This window comes from Astatotilapia calliptera, chromosome 7 (genome assembly GCF_900246225.1).
Source record: "Astatotilapia calliptera chromosome 7, fAstCal1.2, whole genome shotgun sequence".
In the NCBI taxonomy this organism is placed as follows: domain Eukaryota; kingdom Metazoa; phylum Chordata; class Actinopteri; order Cichliformes; family Cichlidae; genus Astatotilapia; species Astatotilapia calliptera.
Window position 1 is genome coordinate 33,287,476 of NC_039308.1, and position 23,773 is coordinate 33,311,248.

General features: G+C 40.4%; 1 protein-coding gene across 1 annotated transcript; it reads left to right on the forward strand.

Annotated features, from left to right (window-relative positions):
- Nucleotides 1–3,436: 3,436 nt before the first annotated feature.
- On the forward strand, nucleotides 3,437–21,472 carry tmc2a (transmembrane channel-like 2a). Its single transcript, XM_026174433.1, has 20 exons — nucleotides 3,437–3,505; nucleotides 5,627–5,665; nucleotides 5,768–6,227; nucleotides 6,348–6,503; nucleotides 6,626–6,716; nucleotides 6,805–6,886; nucleotides 6,982–7,088; nucleotides 7,832–7,930; nucleotides 13,519–13,661; nucleotides 13,924–14,071; nucleotides 14,606–14,794; nucleotides 14,903–15,082; nucleotides 17,812–17,970; nucleotides 18,115–18,243; nucleotides 19,539–19,606; nucleotides 19,813–20,052; nucleotides 20,148–20,273; nucleotides 20,398–20,476; nucleotides 20,822–20,939; nucleotides 21,035–21,472. The coding sequence occupies exons 1-20, from the start codon at nucleotides 3,469–3,471 to the stop codon at nucleotides 21,247–21,249; spliced, it is 2,865 nt and encodes a 954-aa protein (XP_026030218.1). The 5' UTR covers nucleotides 3,437–3,468; the 3' UTR covers nucleotides 21,250–21,472.
- The last annotated feature ends 2,301 nt before the right edge of the window (nucleotides 21,473–23,773 follow it).

Below are 23,773 nucleotides of genomic sequence, written 5' to 3' on the forward strand. Positions count from 1 at the left end.
CCACCTGGGTCTGGGTGCAATTCCCCCCTCCAGGGGCAAGGGTACCTAGACCCGGTTTGTAGAGTACGCTTGGGGAGTGTGATTGTGTGTACAGCGTCTCTTTATGTCTGTCTCCACGTTGGTTGAGTGTGGAGTGAGTGCATATGAGAGCATGAGGGTGGGAATGGATGTTTGTGTCTGTGTGTGCCTGTATGTCTGTGTCTATATGTCAGGTTGGGTATCAGACGCCACCTCTCTGGGGACACCTCAGGCCCTCCAAGGTTTGGAGGCCTATCTCCACCCACCACCACTTCCCCTGCCGGTGGCGGACTCCCTCAGGTGTCGGTGTGTTGGTGGTTCTTTGTGTCTGGGGGTGGGCGTCCGGGTACACACCGGCTCACTCCTTGGCGGCCGCTTGTCGGGGCCTGGGGCCTGGGGCTCGCTCGGGCCCCTTTGGAGGTGGGGTGCCCCCGGCCTCTCGGCCTGGGGCTCGGTCACTCAGGCACAGCTGGGGGCCGGCGGAGCTCACGGGCGCGTCACTGCAACTCCCCCTGACTTCTGCTCCGCGGCTGCTGGGCGAGCCCTCATCTGGGACTCTCCTCAGCTCTTACTGGAACAGTGGCGCGGCTGCCCCTCTGTTGGTCTTCCATGGTCTCTTGTGTTCTGGGGGCCTCTGGATGTCTGGAGTTTTGATCTCCTCCATACCTGCTTCATGCCCTGGAGGACGGGGCTGTGGCCCCCCCACACTCCCTAGCAGATCATTACATGGAGAAACCTTTGGAATGCAAGCATGCTGATCCACACAGGTATGCACACATGGGTATTCACAGACGCGGACTAAAGCTTTCTTGGCTGCTGCCTCAAAGCACACTGTGCGCTGTCTATCTTGCGTGCTGCACAATATCGTTTATTATTTAGTAAATATTGATATCTATGACTAGCTAGTTTATTGTGATGGTGCTTTGTTTTCTCTATTATTATGTTGCTCTTTGTTGTTTGCTGTCTCCTCTGTTTGTTTTTTTTGTTTGTTTTTTTTTCTCCATACAGGTGACCCAGGAGTTCTTTTTTTTTTTTTCTCTCTCTTCCCCCCCCCCCTCTCACCGTCTCTTCTCCCCTTTGGTTTTCTTTCTTTCTCTCCCCCTCTTTCTCTCATTCATTCCCCCTGTCCTATTTATAAAAAAAAAAAAAAAAAAAAAAAATGACAAAGGATGAACTGAAGCTCTGCCATCACGTAATGTCGCATACTGCTGTTTCTGATGTCATTTAGAAAAAAAAAAAAAAAAAAAAAGAAAGTATAAATGTCCAAGACAAAGGAGATAAAAGGAGAAAAGAGTGAAAAAGTGATTTAGAAATCTAATAAACCCAAATTTTCCTCATAATAAAATACAGAAAATGTTCATTTACTTACAGGCTGTTTTATATTCACCTCAGCTCAAGATGAGATGACGTGAAGACAGACCTTTGCTATAATCAACCAGCCTTTCTCAGCCAATATAGCAAAAACCTAAGAGCAACAGGTTAACAGAAACTAAGAAAAAGTGAGTAATTCCTCACATTGTATGAAGTTTGATTAACCATTTAAATACTTAACATGATCTCAAAATCAAATCTTAGTTCATATTAATTTACATATACTTCCATATTTAAGGATTTGAGTTGCTTGTATTATCATGACCCACCACCAGGTGGCCCAGTAGACATAATTTAAGGAGTAAAACGTGAACAAAGACCTGGAGCTCCAGTGTGGGCTTCTTATTGTAACATAAACATACAGCCAGTATAAACTATAGAAGAAGTTAAGGGTTTAAATTAAAGTTATATACATTGTATGGTCACCAGTACTTTAGAAAATATATAGTTTTGAAAACAAAAAGTCATAGAAAAGAAAAGGCAGTGGGGCAAAATACTGACAAAATAACACAGTGACGTAACAACAAGTGTGCGTGATGGGGTGCTGTCCGGCTGTTTGATCTTTTGTTTGGTCCAATGGCACGGACCAGTTTTACCACGGATGACAGGAGATGGAACAGACATAGTGGGAAGGAACTGGAAAAACATCTGTGTGCATTGAAAAACAGGGTTGCGTCCTCATTCAGAGCCTCTGAAGCAGTATACCATGACTGGTTTGCTCTGAGCCAAGCCCAGACCCAGCAGGAGGGTGCCTGAGTAGTGGGTCCCCAGCATGTTTTAGATCAGAGGGGGATAGGGAGAAACAAGGCACTTTTTTTAATATGCTAATTAATAGTGCCACTGCAGATGTACAGTCAATATTACAACACTCACCACACCTGAGCCTTTAATTTCTAACTGCTTATGCATATTTTATGATGGCCTTGCATGAAATATTGATTCAGAAACACTGGATTTTTTTTCTGCCAGGCATACATTATTGTAAAATAAATAAGAAATAAGCAGTTTTATTAAATAATTTAAAGTTGCACACCCTGTGATTACAAAGTTGATATATTTATTTTTGTAAATTTTAAGGATTAAATTTAAATGTGTCAGTGTTCGTCAGTATCTACCGGGTGGCTAAGCAACAATTGCTAATACAAGCTTTCAGGAGTATTTCACATGCACACTGAACTGGAGTTATATCATAGACTGTACCTAAAAGCTGGACGCAGTGTGTACACTAAAGCCAGATGATATCAAACCTCTTCTGGCATTAGTATCAGCACAAAAACTGTGTATCTGGAGGCTTCATGGCAATGCCTTCCATGGCACTATTCACATGGTATGTGCCAATATTCTGTGAATAGGCAACAGATCTTAAAAGATGTAATCCACCTCTTACCTGTTGGAGCTGACAACCGTGTAATGGAATCATTTTGGATGTGAAAAATGAGCCCTGTTCTATTATTTAATGAGTCCTCGATGCGTTACGCTGCTGTTACCGTTTCTGTCTCAACACACTTGATCAGCCTCTGCTTCAGGTGAGCTGATTCCAACACCTGCCTTGTTTTTATTAACTAAAACAAAAACGTATGAGGGCTGCAAGGTCACCTCAAGGTGTTTGCTGCCTGCTTACTGTGATGGACAGATAGAAACCAAAACCTTCATTAAATCTTTAGGATGTCTGGCCTGGTGGTGGTGTGTGTATGTGTTTGTATGTATGTGTGGTCAAGTAACAACACAAGTAAGAGGTGAATTAGATAATCTGGATCTTTGGTCTGTTGGGAAGAGCCGTGAAGACACACACACTCACACAATCAGCCATAGCATCTGTATGTTAATAAAACGTAAGTGTCGCAGCTTCTGAGGATAACAGCCTGTCCAAGAGGGATCACCTTTGGTTTCCAGAATTTGCTTGACTTAACCACGAACTCACCTGTTGAGCAGCTCACAGTCGCCATAGTGACAGGACTGGATACCTGAGTTGGGTGCTTGGCGGGCATCCAAGGCAAAGGAGAGTCAGCCAGCTGAGGAGGTCGGGATCTGTAAGTGCTGCAGAGGACGGAGAGAGTCAGACACGTCCTATTTTTCATCATGCCGAGAAAAAGTGATGCAGCTAAAATGGAAGAAGGTAAGTTAATGGCTGGAGGACTGGAGGATTCATTTAGTTTCATTGGTAATTGAAGAAAGTGCAGACAGGTTTACCTATTCAAGGACGATTCAAGCCTTTTTACTTTTGGTCTAGGGCCTAACATCATGTTGGCTTCCTTCTTTAATGTTCAAATTAATCCACTAACTTGTGGCCTCATCCTGATCCTGATGTAATTTGGCTGCTTTCTCTTTTTGGATCAATGCAACACTCACAGTGTAAGAGTTAATTGTGTAATTGTAGCTAAAAACCTGCACGACTTTAAACGCTCTCAAAGATGCTTTATAGCTCAGGATGTTCTCTCTTGTTGCTCTTGTCCTGATGCACGCAGGGCAAAAAAAAATATGGCAGTATCTTTTTGTGGGACAACATGAAACTAGTATGTTACTAATTATGAAATTATATTTCTATCTTTAAAACCCACCCCACTAATTTTACAGGTTAGGGTTGTGTTCCTTCCTTAAGTTCAACTTCACATTTACTTTCACCACTTCTGCAACCCAGGGAAGGAATTAGTCTTGGTCTGCTCACCCAAGACACATCCAACAGTGCACAACATGATACAAAATACAAGTGCATGTAACAGATCAGTGCAGTGTAACAATACCTGTCTCTAAAGTGCTCTATAGTGCAGTGAGGTGCTGTCCAGACTAATGAATGGGGCAAGAGGCTCAGTTAATATTGCAAATACATGATGTGTGTGTGTGTGTGTGTGTGTGTGTGTGTGTTTAAGTTTTCCCTGCATAATATATTCAGAATCTTTCTTGTCTACATGCTCTCAGCTATCTCATGTCTTGCAGTAGTTTTACTTCCTCTTTGTGATTGTCTGCTGTGCCCTGACTGTCTTCACCTGTCCTCCTCCCTGCTGTGTCTCTTCATCTAAAGAGTTCCCAGTGTTTCTATAGTCAGTTTATTTCTTGCCCTTTTCACGTTGTGTACTTGCACGAGAGTTAGTTTCCAGAGCCAGTGTTGCACAACACTTCTTGTATTTTCAAGTTTTTTGCATCTTGCATTTGTTTTTTTGTGTTTTTTTTGTTTTGTTTTGAGAAAAAGATGCTGCGGTTTACTGAAAAATCTGCAAACACATATGGAAATGCAGTAAATAAAGAAAGAGAACAACATCAAATTATCTTCTGCTTGAAGTATCAGTTTTAGTTACTGTCCTGAAATTTATATACAGTGTAGTCATCAGTAACTTTAGTGTGTTGGCGTATCTTTCTGCTCGCTCTAAAATAATAGTAATTTATTTTTTTACATCAATCTGTTTTCTTGGCATTTAACATTATACTAAAAGCAGACTGCATGCTCCAGGAGAATAAACCTCATCAGTTCTCTCTGAGCTTCGTTCCACAGCTCAAAGACTTGTTTGTGAAGTATGTCTGTAATTATAGAGGTGTACACGTGGGAGTGTGTGGTTGGCAGTCTCTCTGTGTTGGCCAGTATTAGTGATCTGTTGAGGGTGTACTCTGCCTCTTAACCAAAGTCAGCTGGTATAAGTTCCAGTGACCTTGCACTGGTTATTTAAAAAAAAAATCACCCAAAAACATTCAACAGATTCATGAAATAAAAGCCAGAAAATTCAATTTTAAAAAAGTATTGATTGAATTAACTGAACCTCTGACAAATAAAAAAACATTTAAATATTAATTTGTTTTTGTGTTTAATTGGGTAATCTATTGGGTAATTTATTTAGGTTTTTGGGAAAACAATTACACTCATAATGTGAACGTCTCAAAAACTCACAAAAACCTGTGTAGTAAATATGATACAGTTGGCATCACACGGGTTGAAAACCTTCTGCAACTTGAAATCTTGAGCAGTAATGACCCCCAGGTTAAGTTAATAAAGTTTTATGTACTTTTGTTTTTAATCACATGTGGCCTGGAGTCCTTTTTGTCTTGAGAACCACATAGGCAGTCTGAATGCATTTTAAACACATCATCTTATATCAAGAAGCCAGTCGATACTAAAATATCCTGCAGGCAAAGAGTCTGTAAATGATATCTGCTGTTCTGGGGCAGGCAGCTGATATGGTTTAAGCCGAGGTGATTACTTGATTGTGTTGTTTTCTTTTTGATTGTGTGTCTTTGTGTTCTTCCTCAGTTGGCATCGAGATAGACGGAGATTTAAGTGAAAGTGACGGTGAGTGAATAAAACTGCAGTTCACCGAACTTCTTTATAACAACGATGAAAAGTTGAGAGTCTAATTAAATGCTCAGAATATCAATCGTGCGGTTTACACAGATGGTGCCACTCAGAGGAGAGGGAACAGGAGGCAGGCGGGAGGAAGAGGAGGCGTAAAGGGACGAGGACGAGGCAAAAAACCGGCCAGTGATGATGATGATGATGAGGACGATGAGGAGGAAGACGAAGCTCCCAGGGGGCGTAGAGGAGCAAACAGGAAGAAGCTGGCCAAGAAACGTGGTGGCAATGATGATGAGGATGAAAGCGAGGATGAGCCTCCTAAGAGGAAGAGAGGAGGAGCAGCCAATAAGAAGAAAGGAGGCAAAGCCCAGGACAGTGATGAGGAGGACAGTGATGTGGGGAAAGGAAAGAAGGGAAAGAAGGGAGGAGGGAAGAAAGGAAAGAAGGAGGAAGAAGAAGAGGAGACCAAGGGTAAGAAGGGTGATGGCAAAGGGAAAGGGAAGGGCAAGGGCAAAGATGATGACAAGGACAAGAAGAAGAAAAAGAAAAAGGGTGACAGGTAGGTCAGAGGAAGTCATCGTACCCTCGTGATGAATCTTTAAGATTCTCTGAAGACTCCTCTGAATTCCCTAACAGTCGTTTATGCAGGATTTGACTCCGTCTGCCCTTTCCTCCCCAGTTCATCAGATTCCAACTCCAACTCGAGTGAGGAAGAGGAGTCCATGTCAGAGGGAGAGATGGCTCGGCTGATGGAGGAGGTGGAGGAGAAGAAGAAACTCATCGCCAACATCAGGAATAAGCCTTGGAGGATGCAGCGGAGGCTCAAACTCCTAAAGTAATCTCCTTCTTTCTCATGTTACTCATATTTTAACATGAAACTTATCTTGGACTAAAATATTTGTATTTTAAAAATGGTTTATTGCATTCTAATGAAAATGTTTTCCCATTTCTTCACAGGGAAGCTCAAGAATTTGTGGATAAGTTTGAAGGCGCTTTGGGGAAAGGGAAAGGCCGAAAGTGGTATGCCTACAAAGTGATGATGACAAAGGTTAGGCACAATATTTAGATTTTATCCTTGTGTTTGCTTGTGCTCTGCTTCTCTAATTTGCTGTCTTGTTTTGTTTTTTAAATCTAAGAAATGGATCAAGTTTCAGAGGGATTTTGAAAATTTCAGAACAGCGTGCATCCCGTGGGAGAGGAAGATCAAGGAGGTGGAAAGTAAGTTTATTGTTTACAGCTCATCTGTGTTTAGCAGCAATGGAAAACTCCTTCTGGGCAGATGCAAAAACTAAAAATGTTCTCACTGTCCCCAGGTCACTTTGGGTCATCCGTTGCATCTTACTTTATTTTCCTGCGATGGATGTACGGCATGAACCTTGTGCTTTTTGGATTCACCTTTGGACTTGTGGTCATCCCTGAGGTGACATCATGTTGTCCTCTTACCCAGAAAAATACGTAAATGTAAACACTGTACCGTTGATGGTCAGATGTTGATGGTCCAGTTACAAGGCAACAAATATGGCTTTGTTTAATCCAATGGGATTGATTGACAGTTAATTTTGTAATTAAATGGTTGTGTAAAGACACCAACCTAATGTAGTCTCCACCTACACAGACAGGAATTACCAAACACCCATTTTTCACTATATAAACAACACTTTGAAGCCATTTACCTTTACCTCCATATAAATTCTCGTTTACTTCAGTTGACAAACTTCACGTGAGACAAACATCTCCTTATGCATTATAAATCCAAGCTGCCGCTGTGGTTCGGTCAGCTCCTGGGTCAGTTAGTTCATTAAGATAAGAACTGGACTTCAGAGGTAGCAGTTGGGAGATGGAGTTGATCTCACAGGCCCCCCCCCCCCCCCTTTTTTTTCCCCTCTCGAGTCTTTTTTTTAATCGATAAAAGGACAATATAAAAGCTTTCTTGCACATAAATTTACCATTGTTAGGAATGTCACACTGATCATCCACACATTTTGAAAGCATGTCCAGTTTTCAGGACAGTGAAGACAAAACCTTTCTTTTATTAAACTCTCATTTAAGAACATTTAAGAACTATTAATTGTTAAAACTGGGATTTGTCGCCATGTTGCCAGGAAGAACTTGCTGGGTGATATTTGAAATTTGCACAAATTCATTGTTTTATGTTGTCTCCAGGTCCTGATGGGTCTTCCCTATGGGTCTATTCCCAGGAAGACTGTACCCAGAGCAGAGCAGGATACTGCTCAAGACTACTCTGTCCTCATGGACTTCAATGTGAGTTTAGCACAAAATGAATTATTTTCTTTTTCTTTTTTTTTTGCCTGTCCCATTTGGTTCTTTAGCCGTCAGAATTGTTGTCTGAAGACCAACAAGGATACCCAATGGATTTACTTCGCCAGATGGATCATCACGGCCTTGCTGTATTTGTCCATTTGATCAACCTTTGTTGTTATTGTTTATTTTATTTTATTTTCAGTTGTTACAGACGGGACAGACATGATGAGGGATAGGAAAGGGAGAAAGAAAGATGAAGGAAAAGAAGAAAAGAAAAACAGAAGGGAAGACGGACAGTGAGAAAGGGCACTTAAAAGAGAAAAAAAATCTGAGTCACCTGTTGAGAGAAAAAGAAGAGAAAACAAGCAAAAAAAACAGAGCAACATACTAAACACAACACCATCACGTTATCTAGCTAAGTGTAAACAGCAGTAAATACTAAATATTGAATGTTGTTGTGTAGCAAGCAGGACACGCAGCGCACAATGTGCTTGGAAATAGCAGCCAATAAAGGTGTAGTTTATGTCTATGAACAGTGAACACCCGTGTGCACACCTGTGTGGATCAGCGTGCTTGTATTCAAAAGGTTTCCCCATGTAATGGTCTGCTAGAGGATGTAGAGAGCCATGAAGGGCATGAAGCAGGCATGGAGGAGATCCAGGCCCCAGACATCCAGAGGCCCCAGAGTGCGAGAGCCCAAGGAGGACCACCGGAGGGGCATCCGTGCCACCCTCCTGGGAAGAGCCCCAGATGAGGGGTCACCCAGTAGCCACGGAGCAGAAGCCAGAGGGGGCTGCAGTAGCGTGCCCGCCGGCTCTGCCAGCAGCCAGCTGTGCCAGAGTGAACTGAGCCGCAGGCCCAGAGGCCCGAGGGCCCCCTTTGCCCCGGTAAAGGCCTGACCGAGCAACAGGCACCAGGCCCCGCCAAGTAGTCACTGGGAGTGAGCTGGTACATGCCTGAGCGCCCAGCCCCGGACACCAAGAACCACCAACGCACCGACCCCTGAGGGCATCAGTTACCAGTTGCCTCCCCTGCACCCTGGTGACACACCCGCACCCCAAGGCCCTACTTGTGTGGGTGAGTGTGTTGGAGCGGGAAGAGGGAGGCAGCCGGGGATGGGGAGGAAAAGAAGGGAGGAGCAAGATGCCCCTCCCTGGGGCCAGCTCCCCAGGGAGGGGCAGCCACAAGGAGAACACCCTCTAAGAGCAACCAGTGCCACTAACCCCAACCCCTGTGTTAAGCCCTCCAGGGATAACGTCCCTAGGGAGTCTCCAGACGCCCTAAGCCCGTCCCAACCTCCACATCAACCACACTGGCGACCCACCCCCGCTAGGTGATGGAGCCGATCAAAGGAGCCCAGAGGGATTGATCTAATGTGGTGGCAGAGGCTGTATCGAGGCTAATGTGATCTATATTATGGTTTCTATATTGGCTAGTATTAAGATTATTTTTATTTTTCCAGTTCATGAGGACCGTTTTCTTGTCAATGCATAGGGCAGTAAAAACCATGTGGACTGTATTAGTTTCTGTAGTGACATCATCCAATTTGCCCAACAAGCACACTAAAGGGGAAGTTGGAATGTTACATTTCAGACACTTTGATAAGTCTTTACATATTTCGCGCCAAAACTTCTGCACTGGTGGACAGAACCAAAGAGCGTGGATGTAATTGTCTGGTGTATTGCCTTGACAGTGTGAGCAGTCGTTGGAAGATGTAAAGCCCATCTGGAACATCCGATGACCTGTATAGTGCACTCTATGTAGTATTTTGTATTGTATTAATTGCAGACTGGGATTTCTAATCAATTTAAAGGTTTTTAAGCAAATCTGAGACCAGAAGTTTTGGTCTAAGCCGACTGACAAATCTGCTTCCCACTTTGCAATAGGAAGTGATATTGATTCATCTATTTTAGAAAGTGTTCTGTATATTTTAGATAATAATTTAGGGGATTTAAGAGTAAAAAAATGTACCGCACTTGGTGGTGTTTGCAATTCAACTTGACTGAGGTTAAATTTCTTTTTTACTATGGATTTAATTTGTTGATATTCTAAAAATCTTTTCTTGTTGATCCCATATTGTGCAACTAGTCTGTCAAATGGAATAAACTCTGTTCCCTCTAATATATGTTCTAAGTATTTAATTCCTTTACAACTCAATTCTGGAAAATTAATCATATTATTGTTTTGTAATATGTCAGGGTTATTCCAGATAGGTGTACGTCTGCATGGGACTAATGAAGACTCTGTCATTTTTAGAAACTCCCACCATGCTGTCAAAGAAGAGATTATGTTGATGCTTTTAAAACATTCATGTTTTGATGTTTGAGCTGATAAATGGAAGGTCTGAAATCTCTAGATCATTGCATAGTGCCTGTTCAGCATCTAGCCAGGGCTAATCTAAGAAGGTATGTTTTAACCATTCTGAGATGAACTGAAGCCTGTTGGCTAAGAAATATTGTTGAAAATTAGGCAGATCTAATCCTCCTTTGTCCTTGGTTCTTTGTAGCGTTTTTAAGATGATACGCGGGGGTTTATCTTTCCAAAGGAATTTAGAAACATACGAGTCTAGGGATCTGAACCAATCTTGTGATGGTTTGTTCGGGATCATTAAAAATAAGTAATTTATTTTTGGCAAGATCATCATTTTTATAGTGGCCACCCTTCCCATGAGTGATATGGGTAGAGATCTCCATCTAGTCAGATGACCTTCTACTTTCTTTAGAAGTGGGATGTGGTTTAATTTAGTTAAGTCTGAAAGCTTCGGAGGGACATTAATACCTAAATATTTAATATTTCCAGATTGTAGTGGGGCAGAAGAAGAATTATGGAGGGAGCAGTTAACTGGAAGAACTGTAGATTTTGGCCAGTTAATTGAATAATCTGAAACTCTTGAAAACCAGTTTATTAGAGTAATTACCTCAGAGAGGTTGGTTTGTGTGTTTTGCAGAAAAAGCAACACATCATCCGCATAGAGACTGATTTTATGTTCTACGTTCTTACATTTTATGGTGTATCTTGTCTAAATGCTGCTGCTAGTGGTTCGATAAAAATTGCAAAAAGTGAAGGGGAGAGTGGGCATCCCTGCCTGGTGCTCCTCAGGAGACAGAAGCTGGAGGATGTCTGGTCATTTGTTCTGACACAAGCTGTTGGGGAATTATATAATATTTTTAGCCAGTTTATGAAAGAGTTTCCAAAACCAAATAAAAATTTCCAGTTAACTCTGTCAAACGCTTTTTCTGCATCTAGAGATAATGTTGTGGTTTCAATGTTTTTACTGCATGAGTGGTCTATTAAATTAAGTAATCTACGTGCGTTTGTTGATGAGTGCCAGAGCTGTGAGTGCCGACCTTTTATGAAACCAGTTTGGTCAGGATGAATTAAGAGGGGGGTTATCTTCTCTAATCTTTTTGAGAGAGCTTTGCAGATTATTTTGAGGTCTGCATTTATAAGGGATATTGGACGATAGCTTGAGGGAAATAAAGGGTCTTTGCCTGGTTTTAGCAGGAGATTAATGTTGGCAGAATTCATATTTGGTGGTAGTCTGCCATTTTCCTTGATTTCCTGCAACATTCTGTGGAATACTGGTGCCAGAATTGTCCAGAATTCTTTGTAGAATTCTGCAGGGTAGTCGTCTGGACCTGGAGCCTTATTATTAGGCATACTAATCAGGGCTTCCTGGAGTTCACCTGGCGTCAGTGGTGAATCCAGTGCCATTGCTTGACTCTAGTAATTTTGGAAGAGTTACGTTGTCAAGAAACTGATCAATTTCATTTTTAGACGGGTTTATTTGTGGTGAATATAGAGTTTCATAGAAATCCCTAAAAATGTTGTTTATTCTTCCAGGGTCATATGTTGTGTTTCCAGATAAATCTTTAACAGCACATATAGTTGTTTTTTCTTTATTTATTTTTAACTGGTTAGCTAGAAATCGACCTGATTTTTTACTGTGTTCAAAATTCTGCAAGCGAAGTCTTTGTACTAGGAATTCTGTTTTTTTTTCAATTAATAATTTCATTTAATTCTAGTTTTGTTTTGCATATTTTGTTCATTATTTCTTGATCTTGGTCCCACGCGTAGGCTTCTTCTAAGGATTTGATGTTTTTTCTGAATATTTTTGTTTTCTTCTTTGTGTGATGAGAAAGAAATTATTTTACCTCTCATCACAGCTTTCCCTGCTTCCCATAGAACAGAAGCTGATGTTCTGGGAGTGTCATTATAGTCTACTCTTTTTTAAAATATTTAATAAAGTCTTCATCTTTGAGCAGCGATGTATTGAATCTCCAGTTTTTACTTGGTGTAGCGTTCTTCTTATGTATTAGTGTTAAAGATACAGGAGCGTGATCGCTGACAGCTATAGGGTGAATCTCAGTATCTGAAATGTCACTCAGCAGTGAGCTGCTGACCAAAAAATAATCCAGACGAGAGTAGGAGTGATGGACATGTGAGAAGAAAGTATATTCCTTACTGCTGGGGTGAAGGGAGCGCCATGCATTGCAAAGACCATAGTCGCTCATAAACTGTTTGATTATATTTGTGGACTGCCAATTGTGCTGAGTTCCTGTTGTGTTGAGCCTATCCATTTCTTCATTTAGTCCAAGGTTGAGGTCGCCTCCAAGAATAAGTGTGCAATCAAGGTGTTCAGAGAGTGCACTAAAAAATCTGTGAAAGAGTGAGGGTCAACATCAACATTTGGACCATATATACTTACAATACATAGCTTTTTGTTAAATACTGATAATTTAATAATAAGGAATCTGCCCTCTGGATCTATAACTGTATCGAGTACTGTAAAATTAACATTTTTATGTATTAAAATTGCTAGTCCCCTTTGTCTAGAATTATAACAGGCTGCAAACATATTAGGAAACTCAGGTGTTTTAAGTTCGTTTAAACCTGTGACAGGCCTGTGAGTCTCTTGTAATAAAACAACGTCTGCCTGTAGTTTTTTAAGCTGGTTAAATATCTTTAACCTTTTTTCTCTGGTGCCAGCTCCATTTACATTCCATGTGACAAACCTTGGTGTGCCCATAATTGTGTGTATGTCTAATGATGTAGGCTGGGTATTTCGTTTAGACAGGTGAAGAGAATGTGGAAACATCACTTGTTTGTAAATAGAAAGAGAGGCTCCATAAGTCTGACTATGTGTGTGTATATTCACTAATATGAACAAGCATGGCTTGCGTGTGTGTCCTATAAGTCTGTGTGTGCTGTGAGGCTGTTGTAAATGTGCTGCCGTTGAACGCATGTGTTTGCGTGATTTTCTTTTTCTATATGCAGGAACCTTTGGTGATCCATCAAAGATGTTTTAGCTAAAGCAAAGTCACTTGAGTTGGAATGAATATTCACTTTTCCTGTGTTTGAGCACTCATAATGATCTGAAGAGTTAGAAAAGTTTTTTTTTAATATATATATTATAATATATATTGAAAACCACCTGGCACAGACAGGCACACGATAACTGACAGATCTCTGGCAGAGCAACTCGTCATTTAAATTTCTGCTATTTTCAGTATTACCCCTTTGGATCTATAGGCAAGAAGATAAGTGAGAAAACATGGCATCCAAAATGACATTTCTTCCATTCTCAGGGGTACTGCAAATATTCAGTGCTGTTCTACGGATATTACAACGACCAGAGGACCGTCGGCGTGCTGAAGTTCAGGCTACCTTTGTCCTACCTCATGGTCGGCATTGGCACTTTCGGCTACAGCCTGATGCTTGTGATCCGCACGTGAGTATACAGTACATGCATGGATGCGTGCCAGTTCAGTCACATACATCACAAACCAGGTGGTCGCAGATTCATTGCAGAGTTAAGAAATCGGATGTATGCAGGGATATATTTTGATACATTTATTTGCTTTTTATCCAAAAGCGCCGAGCAGTTTGCGAAAAAATATGTCTTTAACTATAAATTACATCATCATCATTAAATAATGTAGAAACTGAAGATGAGTTAGTAGGTATGGTATTTTTATTTTCTTTGCTTGTAGAATGGCCAAAAATGCTGATGTTGGTGGTGGAGATGGGGAGGATTCAGACTTCACCTTCGCCTGGAAGATGTTCACCAGCTGGGATTACCTCATTGGCAATGCGGAGACCGCTGACAACAAGTACGCCTCCATCACCACCAGTTTCAAGGTAACCAGAACAATCCTAAAGCCTTCGGGATGCTCAATATGGAATATATACAACATCCAATCTACTTCATTTACAATATTTTTGCAGTTTTTACAGGAATTGACCCATAGGTCTAACAAGGAAACTTGTGCAAAATATATGTATGTGTTATTTTATATCATATTATTACATATTATTATATTATAATTTACAGCTTCCGATGTTTATAATGTTTTGTAGCGATCCTTGGCTAACAGACCCAGATTAGCAAGATTTACTGCTGGTGAAGCCTTTAGGCATTAATGTAATTTAAAATAATAATTAATGACATGAGAACATTTTAGCTCTATCACAGATAAAGTAAACAGTGAGGATAAACATAAATAAGGCCAATAAAAATTGTATTCCTGTATGAAATATAATAGCATCATAAATGACCTTATCTGTGATTTTAGTCTCTATAATAGCTTAGTTATTTGAGGGTTTAGAACTGCTCATTATAATAAAAAAGCGCTTTACTGACAGTCAGTTCCCCTCATGTTTTGATAAGAACAGGAGTCCATTGTGGACGAGCAGGAGAACCAGAAGGACGAGAACATCCACCTGCGCAGGTTCCTCAGAGTCCTGGCTAACTTCCTGATCACCTGTAGCCTCGGCGGCAGTGGGTACCTCATCTACTTTGTGGTGAAGAGATCTCAGGAGTTTGCCACAAGGGACGACCTCAGCTGGTATGAGAAGAATGAGGTAATAATGGTCAGACTCACAATGCTGTTGAATACTTCACCTCAGTTCATGTAAAGATGATGAAGATTTTTTAAAAAAAAGCTTATGAATAATTTTGACTTTTTTCAGATGGAGATTGTCATGTCTCTTCTGGGCCTGGTGTGTCCACCTCTGTTTGAGACCATTGCTGAGCTGGAGGACTACCATCCTCGGATCGCCCTCAAATGGCAGCTCGGACGCATCTTTGCCCTTTTCCTCGGAAACCTCTACACGTTTCTGTTCGCCCTGTTTGATGAGGTCAACACCAAGGTATTGCAGCTGTTGTCTCCATTTAATTTGTCCACTTAGACAGTAGCACGTTTATCTCTGTTATGGTAAAGTTGAACCAAAGTTGAACCTTGTAGAGAAACACACTGACATAGTAATAGTTACATATGTTACTGAAATTGACTGGTCATGTTGAGAATTTACCTCTCATGTAAAGATTTACATTTTATTTTTCTGGCTGTTGCAGTTTGTACAAATAAATAAATAAATATTGCACATTATAAACATTAGGGTACATCATCTACATTGCAAACTGTTTAATTGAATGAGAATCTTTTCCAATTAAGGGTCTCTAGCAAAACTTTATAGACTCTTCTTGTTTATTTATTTTGTCTGGATTTCTAAAGGTTGAATGTGTACACCCTTAGTCATTAGAATCCATTAGCGCTTCTCTAAATCTTACATTTAACAATGCATGTACAACTCCAATTCCTGGGAAACTGGGATGTTGTTTAAAATGCAAATAAAATTAGAATGTAATGATCTCAAACCCATATTTCATTCACAATAAAACATAAAAAAAAAAAAATCAAATGTTGAAACTGACAAAATTAAAAAGAAAAAAGTGGCGTAAGGCCATATTTATCACTGGGTAGCATCCTGTCCAGTCTGTAAACATCTGGGAACTGAGGACACCAGCTGCTCACAGAATCATACCTGTTTGTAATGCAGCAAGGCCTAAACATCACAGGCATCCAGTATTGATTTCGACCTTGTTCCTTGCACACAGGAATTTCTTTACATTCTCTGAATCTTTTGATGAATTTATGTACTGTAGATTATCACAAAGCTGAATTATTAACAATGTCTGCCAGGCAACATGATGGCACGGTGGTTAGCACCGTTGCCTCACAGCAAGAAGGCTCTGAGTTCAGTTCCGCCATCAGGCCGGGTCTTTCTCTGTGGAGTTTTCATGTTCTTCCTGCATTCACATGGGTTCTCCCCAGGTACTCTGGCTTCCTCCCACAGTCCAAAGACATACAGCTGAGCTGAGGTAACGCAGAAATTTCCCCGCCGTGGGATCAATAAAGTCTTATCTAGGGTGGGAAAAGGTTAATAGGAAACACTAAATTGGTGTGAAAGCGAGGGCGATTGGTTGTCTCCCATCTATGTGTTAGCCCTGCGCTGGTGACCTGTCCAGGCTGTACCCTGCCTCTCACCCTGCAACCCTGAGAAGCGGAAGCGGATGGATGGACAATGTCTGCCTATCTTTACCCCTATCATGTTACTGACCTGTTGCCAGTTAACTTAATTAGCTGTTCTGTATAGCACCACTTAATTTTCCAGCCTTTTGTCCCCTGTCCCAATATTCTTGAGACATGTTGCTGTCAAATTCAAAATGAGCTAATATTTGAATAAACACCTACAAAGTCTGAGTTTAACCCTTTCATGCATGAATTATGACAACCTCAATCAGGATTGTTTTCTTAAGTATTTTTATTCATCTTTAGGCATGAAACGGTGCATAAAAATACTTAAGAAAAAATCCTGATTGGGGTTGTCATAATTCATGCATGACTAGGGATGGGTATCGTTTAGGTTTTATCCGATACCGGTGCCAAATCGGTACTTTTGAAACGGTGCCGATGCTTAAACGGTGCTCAAACGGTGCTCAAACCGGTGCTTAAAGAATGGAGAACACAAAATTGGTCCAAAAACCTCTCATGTTCAGCTGTTTTTTGTAAAAATATAACAATGTTAGCCTTTTCTGCAGCTATGGGGCATATATGGTATCACTCTTGGCTGGAAGCAGTGCTTAAACAATGGAAAAAACACAAACTTTGTCCTAAACCTCTCATGTTTAACTGTTTTCCACTTTTTCTTTGGTCATTTTAGCCTTTTTAGCCAGGGTGAAGGGAGTATCTGCCATCAAACAAGAGGACAGCCGCATGTAGCTATGATGATGTTTGCTAGTTCACCTTACATGCATTAATGTAATAACGTGGTTAGCCTACTCAACGTAAATTAGCTACTCACGCAGAAAAGAACGGCTGCTGCCACCATCATCCGTCATCATGTCTGCTACACTGGCAGGGCTAGGGGCCAGGACTCTCCTCTTCGTGTTTTTGGGGGATGTTGCATAACAGGCAACCCACCCGCAGTAGATGTGCTCGGTATGAGGTCTCGCAGCAAGCTATCAAATACGGCGCATTTCTGGGCTTTTAAAAAAAAACGCTATGCGTCGCCAGGTGTTTCATTGGATTTGAGGTGTTTCCTCCTTTGACAGTATCACAGTATCAGCTTAAAGCACTTGTTGCAGGCTGCTGAGTTTGCATATTTTGCTGTGAAGTACAGCCAGACTTTTGACCGCTTCGCCTTGGACATTTTTAATCTGTAGCTCTGCTCTAACAGAACGTACGTACCTGGCCCCGCCTACTATCCTCGGAAACGTAAAATGATTGGCTAGAATCTAAAGTGTATCACAGCTCAGGAAAAAAAAAGCACTGTGACACATCAGTGTCCAATGTAGTGGTTTATGTGCAAGTATATCATCAACACTGACACAAATACAAGAAAACAGCTTTTGAATAGCTGTCCACTGTAGTGACCACTATGCATGAAAAGGTTAAACATTTTATGTTCCATTGTGTATAAAACAGGGCTTGCTGCCAATATTTTATAGTGGCCTTGAGTTATATACCCATGTAATTGTAACAATATGTCCGCTGTGTGAAAATTTACTGACTGATTATCCTCTTTGTTCCCTTCAGCTGGAGGAAGAGCAGTCCATAAAGAACGCCTCCATCTGGGCCATGAAGGAGTACTACGCCAACTACTCACGTCTGATGAATGACTCAGAAGCCACCCCGCCTCCAATGGATCCAGCTGATGTCATTAGAGGACCATGCTGGGAGACTGCAGTGGGCATTGTACAAATGACAACTTATTTTCATTTATAATAAACATCTCAATCACAAGTAAAACCACAACCACAGAAAACTAACAGGCTTGGTGAATTTTTTAACGGCACGAATTAGAAGTGTTAAAATTTATGTATAACTGTGCTGTTCCAGGAGTTTGTGAAGCTGACCGTGTCAGACATCCAGGTGTCCTACCTAACCATCCTGATTGGTGACTTTGCCCGAGCTGTGATTGTACGTTTCCTTAACTACTGCTGGTGCTGGGACCTGGAGGCTGGATTTGTAAGTCTCTTAATTAAATTAATATAAACACTCCACAGCCCCTTCTTATCTGTGGACATTGTAGTAACTTTTGAGGTGGAAGAGGCATTTTACCCAGGGGACATTTCACATTTACAAAGTGAGCTATAGCATGTTGAGCCAGCGTGCACAAGAGGAGCCTCAAATTAGGACCAAATGGAATCAAGCAATCATTCAGTCACACCTGTTGCTTTCATGAGATGTAAATATGTCTTCTGTAAAAACAACATGTAATAATATGGATTTCATTTAGGAATACCAGACACTGGATATTTGAATTAAGCATCTGATGAAACCTTTGATGAAACATTGCTCAACAAAAATTTATAAGACACTTGATTATCATAGTAAAACACAAAGTCTGTTAAATTTCAAAAATATTAATCTCTCTGGTTAGGAATTATAAAGCATTGTTTATAAAACCATCATAAACCAATGAATGTGAAAAAAAAATACAAGTGTAGAGGTGAAAACAAAAAGACAACTTCCCCATAAAAGTAATGTTCTTGCAGGTGGTGGCCATAAACACTGGCTCTCACCTTATCCATCCAAATGGATTTTTCTCTAGTTGTGTTTTTTGCTAGTGTCCTTGGTACTATTGGTAGTTTCATGAATGTTGAGGGATTTGCCTGAAAAAAACTGTCACCATAAGAGAGGTTTCAGTTAAATTCAACAGCCCCCTCGAGGTGCTTTATAAGGTAAGGTAAAGACCCTACATTGATACAGAGAAAATCCCAAAAAAGCAGATGACCCCCTCTGAGCAAATACTTGACAACAGTGGGAAGGAAAAACTCCCTTTTAACAGGAAGAAACGTCTGGAAGTGCCAGGCTCAAAATGAAACCAAACTTGATGTAAAATTGTATTCTTGCATTCATTCTAGTAAATAGTTTGTAGAATGATTCACTATTAGCCATTCTACCAATGATTATAACAAAGTCTGATTGGATTAGGTAAGTGGTCAATAACTGCACTTCCTATAAATGACCAATTGAGACAGAATCCAGAAGCGAGTCAATCCCTGTAGACGCCCATGTATGATACCCAACTACACATGGTTACAGCTACGCCCAAAAATGATTTTAACATTCTTTGGATAATTTCATCCTTCAAAAAGATTCATGATTTCTTTTATAACTCATCCATCTGGATACTGGAGTTAGGGACATGGCCACTTGACAAGAGTTGGTGCCTTTATATTAATTTATTTAGCTGAAAAATATTATGGCCCACTAGTCTGTTTTGCTGTGAAACTAATACTTGTCTCTGATCACTTCAGCCATCATACGGCGAGTTTGACATCAGTGGAAATGTTCTTGGATTGGTCTTCAATCAAGGCATGATTTGGTACAAACTTTACTTTACCTATGAGCGTCATGTACACTGACCTGCAACCCTTGTATTTATCGAGCCACTCTAAAGCTGAGAAACCATTTTTGTGATCATTATAATATATTTCTTCCTACTCAGTGTTTTTAAATTTGACCTATTTCTGGTGGTAAATCAATCTTGTTTTGGTATTTACCTGCTCACTTGATCCTTTTTGATATAAGGATGGGTGCATTTTATGCCCCCGGGCTGGTGGGCATCAATGTGCTCCGCCTCCTCAGCTCCATGTACTATCAGTGTTGGGCTGTGATGGCCACTAACGTCCCCCACGAGAGAGTTTTCAAGGCCTCTAAGTCCAACAACTTCTACATGGGTCTCCTGCTCCTCGTGCTCTTCCTTAGCCTGTTACCTGTTGTCTACACCATCATGACGCTGCCACCTTCGTTTGACTGTGGACCTTTCAGGTGATAAAAAGCACAGATATTAATCCGAAAAAAAGATACATGAAGTGCTATTATATTGCTATTATGAAATGCAGCGAGTAAGTTATTGTTTGCAGTGGAAAGGACAAGATGTTTGACATAATCATGGAGACGATTGACCTGGACCTGCCGGCCTTCATGGGAACACTCTTTAGCTATGCAGCTAACCCCGGTCTCATTATACCAGCTGTACTTCTCATGGTGTGAGTGTAAACACCCATAAAACCACACTCTGGCCTACATGCAGGTGTAGAATTACTCAAAATCCCACTTTTTCATTTGAAGCCACTAAAAAAGAAAATTAATCCTGTCCTATCTCTTTCACAGACTCGCCATCTATTATTTGAACTCAGTATCCGAGGCATACCAAAACTCCAACATGGAGCTGAAGAAAAAGATGAAGATGGTGTGTAGAAAAAGTCCAAAGTTCATTCTGCACACGTGCTGAATAGGGCTCTTGCTCTAGAGCTGAGAACTGCATAAACTATAGGATTAATACCTTTTTAGCAGAAATGTCAGACACAGGTTAAAATATCATATCATAGCAAGTGATAGTGGTCATGATGTTTGGTAGAGACATTCATTTTCACCTCAGGGCACATAAAGTTCTGCTCAATGAACAAGCCAGCTGGAATTCCCAAACTTTTCTTGTTTATATCATATCATACTAGAAGACCAGGCTTAGCAATATATCGTGTGCATCTAATAGATCCTCCAAAACTATTATGCCTAACTCTATTTTTTAATCCAGGCTCGCGATGAAGAGAAGAATCGAAGGAACAATGCAGACACCACCAACCAGGTCATGAAAGACCTGGAGGACCTTCTACCGAACCGATCCCTCATTCCCCCTGCTCCACCAGAGCCTGGTCAGAACTACATCCTGATGATCGCGTTGACTTTCAAAGCATAACTCTGATTAGACTACAACGTGGACAATAACCATTTCTCTCTCTCTGAACAGAAAAACCACCAGAGCAAGAACCAAAACCAAAACCAACAAAGACAAAACCCGGGACAGCTGGTAAAGGTGTTAACCTGCAGAAAGATGTGGCTCTAGCGTCGTCCAACCCTAATGCTCGAGGGCCAGTAAGCAGGCCACCTGGACCCAGAGGACCTGGACCAGGTCCAGGTGCTGGACCGGGTCGAGGCCGTGGGAGAGGGCCCCCTCCGAGATAACAGTGGGAGAAACTGATGTTCCTGCAGGCGGTTTTCATTCCTCAGTCTTTCTTAATTTCACTAAATACTTTTAATATCTCCTTGAGGTCAGCTGGAAAGATATTTTGGATATTTTGAACCTATAATCTGTAACATACAGTACAGTTCATCTATGTTTGCTTAGTGGGTACACTGCAACCATATTTAGCCCTTTCAGGCAAATGTATGACCCAAATGGGATGTCCCTTGGTTCTGTCTAAACTTGGTATATCTGACATTGCATTTTTGGTGTCATGTCTAGATCATAATAATACAAAGAAAGGGAGAGGAAAAATCATATATAGTCATATATATAGTCATATATATAGTCATATATATAGTCATATATAAGTCGTAAAGTCATATAAAGAAAGCAAAAGTTCATAGTAAGACGATGGAGGAAAGGGGTTAGCCCATCTACTGTCAGCTAGTTTACGGTCTTGTACGTGTTTAGATTTCATTTTGAGGCAAATTCTTCTCATTTGTGATCATTTTACTGATGTTGCAACATTCAGTGTGACGATGGCACTGAAGCGACATTAATTATGATTCTGTGTCCACAGCTATTTAAAAAAAGTCATAGGCTGTGTACAAAAGAAGGATGTTAACACTAATTTTAACAGTTTGGCCGTCCTCATCTTGAATTTTTTTTATAACAGTCGTGGTTAACGATAAATACGCAGCCACATTGTTTCTGATTGGCTGGAAAATAATAATATTCAACACTCAGTTAAGCTAAGTTGCACCTAACTGTAAGGGTGCACAAACTGTTAAACTATATAGAAGTAGCCATATTAGCCACTGATTTAATATCAGTTTGTTAATAATGTTAAAATAATGTAATGATTTTGAAGATAATCTACCTACAACACAGACATACATTCATTTACTTGAGGCAGAAACAGTGTGTGTTCATTTTCCGATGTCTTTCACAGATTTTCACTTATTTTTTTCTTATATTTACACTGACTTTATATTAATTGTATGAGACTGGCTTTCCAATAAAATTATTTTACATTTATAAAATAACATTTGTAAAATATTAGCTTACAGTCTTTGTTTGCTTCTATTTTTTCATGCATACTGATTGCCATGTAGTAAAACTGTAAGAACATAAAAAATAAATACACTGGGAAAAATAAATAGTCCTATTTACAATTTTCATACAAGTATATATTGTATAGTACAATATGTTACTGTAATGAAACTATGCTCTCGATTACAGTAAATTGCTATAATCTTCCTGACTATTAGCAGCATGATTGCCAGTATTAAAGTTAACTTTACAGTTTTCCTACTGTTATATATATTACACTACACTAGTGTGATAAAACCATGTCCTTAATCATAATGCATAATTGTATTGTCTACATTTTACAGTATGCTGCTGTTAAATTTACAGTTCTTTTACTGTTATGTATTTTGCACTCTGGTATGGTAATATTTTCATGGCCTAAATTAAAGTATATTTCTGTATTTACTGGCCTTTATAGTTGACTACAGGCAACATTTTGCTGTGTGTAGCTTTTAATTTAATATTTTTTCTACTGTTGTATTGTTTTTCATTGTGTTATCCTAATGATACCATGGCCTACTCTCAGCTCTTGTAGTGTAATCTACTTTACAGGATAATACCACAGATCAGATTATTGTGTGGTTCATTTATTCTACAGTAGACTACTGGAAGCAATTTTCCTACATTACTCTACAGTATGTGGCAACCAGTGTTGGTCAAGTTACTTGAAAAAAGTAATTAGTAACTAATTACTGATTACTTCTAAAAATAATCCTGTTAATTTACTGATTACTTTTTTCAAAAGTAATTAGTTACTTAGTTACTTTTTAAAAACATGATACACAACTTGAATAGGTAACAAAGCAATAGATCTTACAGCCCAATTCTACTTTTTCTGCATAATTCATCATATAAAATGTAATCAAATGAAACATTTATTATTAATTATTTAAGTTATTACAGGCAGGACAGACATGACTGGGGTATAGGAAAGGGAGGGAAAGAAAAACAGAGGGGAAGAGGGACAGTGAGAGAAGACACTAAAAAAACAAACCAGCTGGATCACCTGTTGAAAAGAAAAAAAGAAAACAAGCAAAAGGAGAGCAACACAATCAACATAACACCACAGCAATAACCTCGATAAGTATGAGTAACAGTAAATGTGAAATATTGAACGTTATTGTGCAGCATGCAAAACTGACAGCGCACAATGTGCTTTGTGGTAGGAGCCAAGAAAGATATAGTTTGCGCCTATGAGCACCCATATCTGCACCTGTGTGTGTGAGCGCGCCTGTATTCAAAATGTTTCTCGATGTAACGATCTGCTAGACGGTGGGCAGCCATAGCCCTGCCCCCCAGGGCATGAAGCAGGCATGGGCCCCCAGAGCGCGAGAGCCCAAGGAGGACCATCAGAGGGGCAACCATTCCACATTCCACAGCCCCTCCCGAGAACCCTCAATGTCAACATGCATTTAAAATTGAGAGGTGGGC

Coding starts and splice junctions, on each gene's coding strand:
- tmc2a (XM_026174433.1), top strand. CDS start 3,469: ATGCCGAGAAAAAGTGATGCAGCTAAAATGGAAGAAG. Junction 3,506..5,626: donor TGCAGCTAAAATGGAAGAAG/GTAAGTTAATGG, acceptor GTTCTTCCTCAG/TTGGCATCGAGATAGACGGA. Junction 17,971..18,114: donor GGGAGACTGCAGTGGGCATT/GTACAAATGACA, acceptor GTGCTGTTCCAG/GAGTTTGTGAAGCTGACCGT.